Genomic DNA, 8,555 nt, shown 5'->3' on the forward strand with positions numbered 1-8,555 from the left:
TTTCTTTCTTTCTTTCTTTCTTTCTTTCTTTCTTTCTTTCTTTCTTTTTCTTTCTTTCTTTCTCTTTCTTTCTTTCTTTTCTTTCTTTTTTTCTTTTCTTTCTTTTTTTCTTTTCTTTCTCTTTCTTTCTTTCTTTCTTTCTTTCTTTCTTTCTTTCTTTCTTTCTTTCTTTCTTTCTCCTTCTTTAAAGGTCTTATGCAGGCTTAATAACAATTGTATTAATTCAGAAAATCTTCATGTCTATTAGTTTATCGTTTACATCACTGAACTTTTTAATCTGGTTTTCTGTTTGTTTTTGTTTTGCTTTGTTTGCTTGTTTTTCATTTCAAAGAAATGAAAACGTATGAGGTTTCTATGAAATGGCTAGCATTTTATTTCTTCCCTACTTCACTTCTTCTCAGGTCCAGGAGACTGGAGACATTGTCATTTCAAATGCTTATGTGGATCTTGTGCCTACATCTGGAGTTTCGGCTCAGATACCTTCTGAGGTAGGCTGCAGAGGCTGGCACCAGTCACTTCTGTGTATGCGCCTTAGGTCATGTCATTTCAGGATCATTCAGGCTACTTCTTTTAGCGTGAGAAGGCTCTTGAAGAAATGACACTAACTCAAAACTCATTGGAATGAAAAATCATTTTGAATAGTTAGAATTTTTAAAATCTTTGCAGAATATTGGGATACTTTTAAAAGGACGTAGTTGCCTGTTTTAAGAGTGAATTTCTCAGTTTTTATGAGAAACCTTTAAAAGTATTTGAAGAAAAAAGGTGAAAAGTTAAATGTTATAGGAATCTATTAATATTTACTATGGATTTATCTTCTGGTAAAGCTTGCTGTTAATCCTAGACAGCTGTATAACCAAATCACCACACAAAGACTGGGTTTATTTAGTTAGCTTAGAACACAATACTGGGCAATAGCTACTCTATCCTAAACCTCCAAGCCCTCATAGTTTTCTAACATTTAGATTTACCACATTATACTTGCTTTTTTGTGAAATCTTAGGTCCAGTCCATCTCTCCAACTCGGTTCAAGGTCTCTCCTCCAGCTCTGCTCGTAGCTCTCTCCCTTTTCTCCTCCCACTCATTTCCTGCCCTCTGGCTCCTCCCAGCTTAACATTGTGTCTAGTTGCTTTATTTTGGCCTGTTTACACAGAGTTGAGACAGGATGCTTAGAATGAGTATCACAATGCAATATCCAGATTGAAAATGGGGGGGGGGGGGGGGGAAATCAGCATTTGAATGAACAAGGGTAAGGTGTATACATTTTAAAAGAACATTATACCAACAGTTAAATAACCTATTTTTCTTGATTTAGAAGTTTGTATGCAGATATGAAGATGACAGTCTTATTTATATTTTAGTAAGGTTAAGGCTTTTGATAAAAATATTTATATTTTATGTCCAAAATATTAACTTAATAATGTTGGCACTTTCATACCCATGATCTTTTTCATTCATAAAACATGTTATTGCATAACTAACAAAAATGAATGTCTTTTTAGAATAATCTAAGATGAAAGTCTATGAAGTGTTACTGCCATAAAAAAATTTAAAGGCTTCATAGAATTTACTCGTGTTTTTATAAGCAAATAAATTATCATAGAGCTTGATTATTTACTCAGTGTTTTTTAGAAGTTAACTAGACATAGGTACACTGTTTACTTACTATTTTTTAATGAGTTAATTTGTATGTGAGGTGATTGGGTGCACTCACCTGAGTAGGCACACATGTAGAAGTTGGCGTCAGGTCTTCCTCAGTTGATTCACCCCTTACATTTGAGACAAGGTCCCTCACTGAACCCGGAGCTCACCCTCTCAGCTGGACTGGCTTCCAGCGAGTCCTGTATCAGCTTGGTCTGTTTCCCAGCACTGGGGTTACGCCATGTGTCTCCACACCCAGCTTTTAACACAGAACTTCACATCAGGACTTCATGTTCATACAGGAGGCACTTTACTCCTACACTGAAGTATTATTTTAAAATTATGGTAAAAAATTTGAAATATTCTAGAAGGATAAAGCAGTTCCGGAAAGTGAAATAAGCCTACTGTGCATAAAATAGTTTAGCTGTTTTTATGAACAGGTTAAAAACTACTTTTAGTGTATGAATTTGTAATAATTTTTTTGTGAAGTTTTCAAATAAGATTTCCTCTTTTGTCAGGGTGGAGAGCTTCAGAGTGCTCTTGTGTTTGGGGAAATAAGTCGCCGCCTTAAGGACGTAGGGCGTGAGGTGGTAAAGAAAGTAAATGCTGTATTTGAATGGCATATCACGAAAGGTGGGAATGTTGCAGCCAAGTGGAGTAAGTAATATTCCTGACTTTGTATTATTATAAGGTAACTTTCAGTGAAGATGAAGTATGTTTTAATCAGTAGTAGTCCTTTTGAAAGCAGGTAAGTCTGACCTACATAGTTGTTTTTTGTTGTTTTCCATGAGAACTAATAAGTCTTACGTCACTCAAAGGCATGCATTTTTTCTTACATGACATATGTTATTTGACATTTGTTCATGCATATATATACATATATATGTAATTCTCTCTCTCTATATATGTATATATATATATATATATATATATATAAATAAATACATATGCGCAGTTCTACCTACTCTTACCTACCCCAACCCTGCCAATTCCTTTTCCACATTCATGTATTTTTGTTTTGTGATCCACTGACTTTAACCAGAGCTGTGCATGTGAGCATATGAGCATGGTGTGGAACTATGCATTACAACGGTGCAGTCCCTAGCAGCTGACAGCTGAAGACATGACTGAATGCCCCACCTCCCAGCCTTCATCAGTATCCAATAGTTCCCCAGGGCTGGGATCCCAAGAGAAACTACCCCCTATTTCACCACTGACTGTTGGCTGTGTAGGCCCAGTGCGTGTAGACACAGCTGCTGTGAGCTCATGTTTCTGTTGTAATACCTAAAGTCGGTACACTTGGCATTTTGTATGCCCACATCCACAGTTTCCGTCAGCCAGTGATGGGCTCTGTGTCACGATGACTGTGATGATTATCCCCAGGGCCATTTTCTGAAGAAAGAAGAATTGGAAGATTAGAAAGAGTGAAACATGTTTCCAGTCCACTTGCATCTCCTTCTGTTCTGTCTTCATTCTGTTCTGTAGGATTGGGGGAGAAATCAGGCTTATCAGTGAATACTTCATGGAACGTTTTGGTTACATTTACCTTTGTCCTGGAAGCCCATGGAAAAGAATATTTTCAGTGGGAGTCCAGCAGCTCTTGTCTCCTAAATTTTATAGTAACATGGGAAAACCTGCTTACAGGGTATTTTTTTTCCAGAGAAATAATATAGTCTATAATATTCAAAAACAGAAATTTATAATAACAGTAATTGCAAAGACAGTTAATATAACAGAAAAATAAAAATTTTTCAAGGTAGACTGAAGATAGCATTCAAAAACTATAATTGTCATATAAAACATGAACATTTTTTGAGTTGCCTTTAAATTTATCATGGGCTAAGACTATCTCTTCAGAATATTTAACTAAGCCCTACAAAGTAAATGTATGATGTTGAGCCTCAATAAGCCAATTCTTTTTTAAAAAATTTTTATTAATTACACTTTATTCACTTGTATTCCCCCTGTAGCTCCCTTCCTCCTCCCCTCCCAATCCCTCTTTCCCTCCCCCCTTCTCCACGCATGCCCTTCCCCAAGTCCACTGATAGGGGAGGTCTTTCTGTCCTTCCTTCTGATCCTAGTCTATCAGGTCTCATCAGGAGTAGCTGCATTGTCTTCCTCTGTGGCTTGGTAAGGCTGCTTCCCCCTCAGGGGGAGGTGATCAAAGAGCAGGCCAATCAGTTCATGTCAGAGACAGTTCTGTTCCCATTACTATGGAACACACTTGGACACTGAACTGTCATGGGCTACATCTGTGCAGGGGTTCTAGGTTATCTCCATGAATGGTCGTTGGTTGGAGTATCAGTCTCAGAAAAGACTCCTTTGCTCAGATTTTTTGGTTCTGTTGCTCTCCTTGAGGGGCTCCTGTTCCTCTCCAGGTCTTACTATTTCCTACTTCTTTCATAAGATTCTCTGCACTCTGTGCAAAGGTTGGCCATAAGTCTCAGCATCTGCTTTGATACCCTGCAGAGGCCTTCTGTGGTAGGCTCTTGTCCTGCTCCCTGTTTTCTCCTTCTTCTGATGTCCATCCTCTTTGCCTTTCTGAATGGGGATTGAGCATTTTAGCCAGAGTCCTCCTTCTTGATTAATTTCTTTAGGTGTACAGATTTTAGTAGGTTTATCCTATATTATATGTCTAATATCCACTTATGAGTGAGTATATACCCTGTGTGTTTTTCTGCTTCCAGGATACCTCACTCAGGATGATCTTTTTCAGTTCCCACCATTTACTTGCAAATTTCATGATTTCCTTGTTTTTTTTTTTTTTATCGCTGAGTAATATTCCATTGTGTAGATGTACCACAATTTCTGTATTCATTCTTCAGTTGAGGGGCATCTGGGTTGTTTCCAGGTTCTGGCTATTACAAATAAAACTGCTACAAACATGGTTGAGCAAATGTCCTTATTTTGTACTTGAGCATCTTTTGGATATATGCCTAGGAGTGGTATAGCTGGATCTTGAGGAATCACTATTCCTAATTGTCTGAGAAAGTGCCAGATTGCTTTCCAGGGTGGTTGTACAAGTTTACATTCCCACCAGCAGTGGAGGAGGGTTCCCCTTTCTCTACAACCTAACATGTGTTGTTCACTCGAGTTTTTTATTTAAGCCATTTTTATGGGTGTAAGATGAAATCTCAGGGTCGTTTTGATTTGCATTTTCCTGAGGACTAAGGACACTGAGCATTTCTTTAAGTGTTTCTCTCCCATTCTGTATTCCTCTACAGAGAATTCTCTGTTTAGCTCTGTACCCCATTTTTTAATTGGATTACTTGATTTGTTGCTTTTTAACTTCTTTAGTTCTTTATATATTCTGGGTATCAGCCCTCTGTTAGATATAGGGTTGGTGAAGATCCTTTTCCAATCTGTAGCCTGTTGTTTTGTTTTGATGATGGTGTCCTTTGCTTTTCAGAAGCTTTTCAGTTTCATGAGGTCCCATTTATCGATTGCTGCTCTTAGAGCCTGTGCTGTTCGTGTTCTGTTCAGGAAGTTATCTCCTGTGCCAATGAGTTCAAGGCTCTTCCCCACTTTTTCTTCTAACAGATTTAGTGTGTCTGGTTTTATATGGATATCTATGATCCACTTGGACTTTAGTTTTGTGCAGGGTGATAAGTATGGATCTATTTGCATTTTTCTACATGTAGACATCCAGTTAGACCAGCACCATTTGTTGAAGATGCTATTTTTTTTCCATTGTATGGTTTTGGCATCTTTGTCAAAGATCAGGTGTCCATAGCAGATGATGAGCTGTGATGGCAGAATTATGGTCAGTCAAGGTTTGGGCTAGACTGTGGGCTCTGTGGCTCCCATGACAGCTGTGAGCAGAGGGTTGGAAAGTATAGGAAGAGCTCATTAGCTTTGCCACCTTGATAACTCATGCAGGAAGAAAATGGAACGAAACTTTGGTTGTGGAGGATTGTCTATCATTCCTGTTTATGTAGAATTTGGCTTACAAGCTTCAGCTGTATAATTTGTAATGCTAAATATGTAATATACTTTCCCAAATAATTTGTTGCTTGAATATTTTATATTAATGGGATGCTTCAAACTATTGAAATTGTTTGTGTGTCCTAAAGACATCATGTTGCTGGACAGAATGTGTTCCGTATTCCTTAGAGTGATAGTTTTAAGTACATGGCTTGGAGCAGGTTGGCTACTCTCCAATCTCATGTCTATAATCTTTTACATTACATGAACATGTGTACAGACCTCGCCTATATATCAAGATCATGCAGATACTGTGTGTTTTTATTTGAATATTGTTTGGTGAAAAGAATTAGTTGAATTTTAATGATGTTCGTTGTGATTAAGTGTCCAGAACTAACTACACACCTGGACTGAATCCAGGTGTCTCTTGTGTACTGCATGACAGTGGTGGGACCAGGATGCTCTTTGAATGTTAGTATTCATACATTTTGGAAACTTGTCTCCATGTGGAAGAAGCTGTAGGGATTTGAGGACTGGCTTTCCCTGCAGACAAGAGTCCATATTTTCTTAAATTAAATTTTTATTTTTTATATTAATTACAGTTTATTCACTTTGTATCCCAGCTGTAGCCCCTCCCATCCTCATCTCTCAATCCCACCCTCTCCCCCTTTATCTGAGAATCCACTTTTTGAAGAAGCCATTGACCATCAGAATCTATGAGCTCTGGTTTGGAATTCATCTTCTGATGAAATAAAATCAGATTATTCTTTAAAAAATTTCAGCTTAAACATAAATTAATTCTTTATCTTTTGAGGTAAGATCTTGCTTTATAGCTTAGGCTGGTCTCAAACCATAAGCATAGGCATGTGTCAACATACCAGGCTTGTACACAAAAATGTAATGCTGATTCTAGAATTTGGGTTGAGATTCAGAAGTGTCTCATGAATTTCCAGAACAGCTTATCTTTGGAAAGAATCTGGTATGTAGTTATCTGTAAAGGATTTTCTCAGCAGTGACAGCCACTGCTGTCTAGCACAGTTCTTGACTGCATGCTCAGAGCAGACCAGCTCAGTCCCCTCTGTATGTGACATTCACAAATTCTTCTCAATTCAGTAAATTCTGGCGTAGAGATAAAACTGTAAAGATTGTATAGAGTGCTAAAATTTTATCCCATTTTGTAAAACTATGTGTATTTAAGAGTAATTTGGAGACTTAGGGATGTAAGGGTGAAGGCTACTCTGTTATTCCAAGAACAAAGACATTCTCTGACACAGAGCAGTTATCAATGTCAGGAAGTTAACACTGATGCACTGTCATTATCTACTCTACCACATTATTAATGCTTCACCATTTGTCCCAATAGTGTCGTTTAAAGCAAAGGAATAATAACAGTAATAGTAGCAACAGGAGAAATGGAGAGAGCGAGCAGTACTGTGGGTCTGGCCTGATCACACTCTGTTATGTCGCTGGCTGTTGGAACCTGGATACATTTGTCTGTCTTACTTCTTACCTTGATGTATTGGAAAATATATTTTGAAGAATATTCTTTAGTTTATATTTATTTGATATTGTTCATGATTAGATTTATGAACTTTTGGCCAGAATAGTAGCAAAGTATTGTGTTCTTGCTGTCTGTCTCTCTCTTTTTTTTTCCTAAAAATAGCTTATATTTTTGGAGGGGAGTGGTGGCTCCCTTCTTCATTGCAGCATTTAGGAGCTGAGGTAGGATGATAACCCATGAGTTTGAGGACAGCCTAGGCTACTGGGTGAAAGTTTTGCATTTGTTGCTACTGTTTGCTGCATAGAGCACCTTCTTTCTTACCCACTCATCCACTTAACAGTTCCTTTCTCTTCAAAAAAGTGTGTTGTATTAGGGGACAAGATGCGCTTGTGCCCTCAAGAACCTGGCCATCCTAGGTCTACGAGGCACAAGCAGCACATTTTTTTCTTCTGTAGCTCCTTTTGTGATTTTATCTTGCCCCTCCCTGTAAAGGTGGTAAATTCCATCTGAGAACAGGCCCTTTGTTCTTCCTGTTATACTTCTGGTACCTCTGATACTAGTCTAGTAGTCACACTGGAAGCCTAACAAGGAAACAAATGAAGCATGCAAAGTGAAAGGTCCTTCCTTACTCCTTGTCTTCCTAGACTAATCATTAAGTTTGTGTTTTTTCCTCAACTCTTTTTGTTTACTTGGCAAAATTCTCTTCTGCAGAGACTTGGGGTGACTTAGTGTTTCAGGACTTGTTAAGCAAAAAGGTAGTTAAGTACTCCGGATGGTCTTACAGACTGCAGTCTTTCTTATGAGAGTTTGTAGGTCTTTACATTCCCTAGGAGCATTGACATAGCTGCAGCAGCCCCCACCCCTGAGAAAGAGAACACACATTCATGAGGTGACACTGAAGCTATATGCATGATGTCAATCATGGGAGACAGCTCACACTTCCTGCATGTAGCTTCAGCAAAGCTCTGTAAATGTACAGAAAGCAATGGAGTTAAACTGTGAAATAGTTATCCCCCCAGGTACTAAGCTTGTTTCTGGAACAGCTAACCTTTCTATAAAAAGTTTGCAAATGGAAGAGAAGCTAGTTAACCAACCAACCAACCAACCAACTAACCATTATAGCAGTACATGATAAGTAACACAGAGACACAGTGTGCTGAGAGCAGGACTCTGGAGCACTTAGTCCTAATGAGGTGATGGCATAAAACACCTTCCCTCAAGGCTCAGGGACCTATGGAGAGGAGGTGAAAATGGATGGAAACAGTGTTTTCCAGACACAACAGGACTGACAGACACATGAACTCACAGAGACTGTGTCAGTATGCACAAAGCCTGCACAGGTTCAAACCAGACAATGTTCCGAAGTGATGAAGTGGGTGCAGAGTGCCATTCCTACCTCCTTTTTTTCCTCTTCTCTTCTCTTCTCTTCTCTTCTCTTCTCTTCTCTTCTCTTCTCTTCTCTTCTCTTCTCTTCTCTTCTCTTCTCTTCTCT

General features: G+C 38.5%; 1 protein-coding gene across 1 annotated transcript in view; it reads left to right on the forward strand.

Moving 5' to 3' along the window:
• Hsd17b4 (hydroxysteroid 17-beta dehydrogenase 4) overlaps positions 1-8,555 on the forward strand; it is a 75,899-nt gene that overhangs the window by 59,784 nt on the left and 7,560 nt on the right. Inside the window, exons 21-22 of the mRNA XM_055622521.1 lie at positions 402-488; positions 2,157-2,295. Of these exons, the coding sequence (XP_055478496.1) occupies positions 402-488; positions 2,157-2,295 (226 nt within the window). The remainder of the gene's footprint in view (positions 1-401; positions 489-2,156; positions 2,296-8,555) is intronic.

This window comes from Psammomys obesus, unplaced genomic scaffold (assembly GCF_907164565.1).
Source record: "Psammomys obesus unplaced genomic scaffold, mPsaObe1.curated_primary_1811, whole genome shotgun sequence".
In the NCBI taxonomy this organism is placed as follows: Eukaryota; Metazoa; Chordata; class Mammalia; order Rodentia; family Muridae; genus Psammomys; species Psammomys obesus.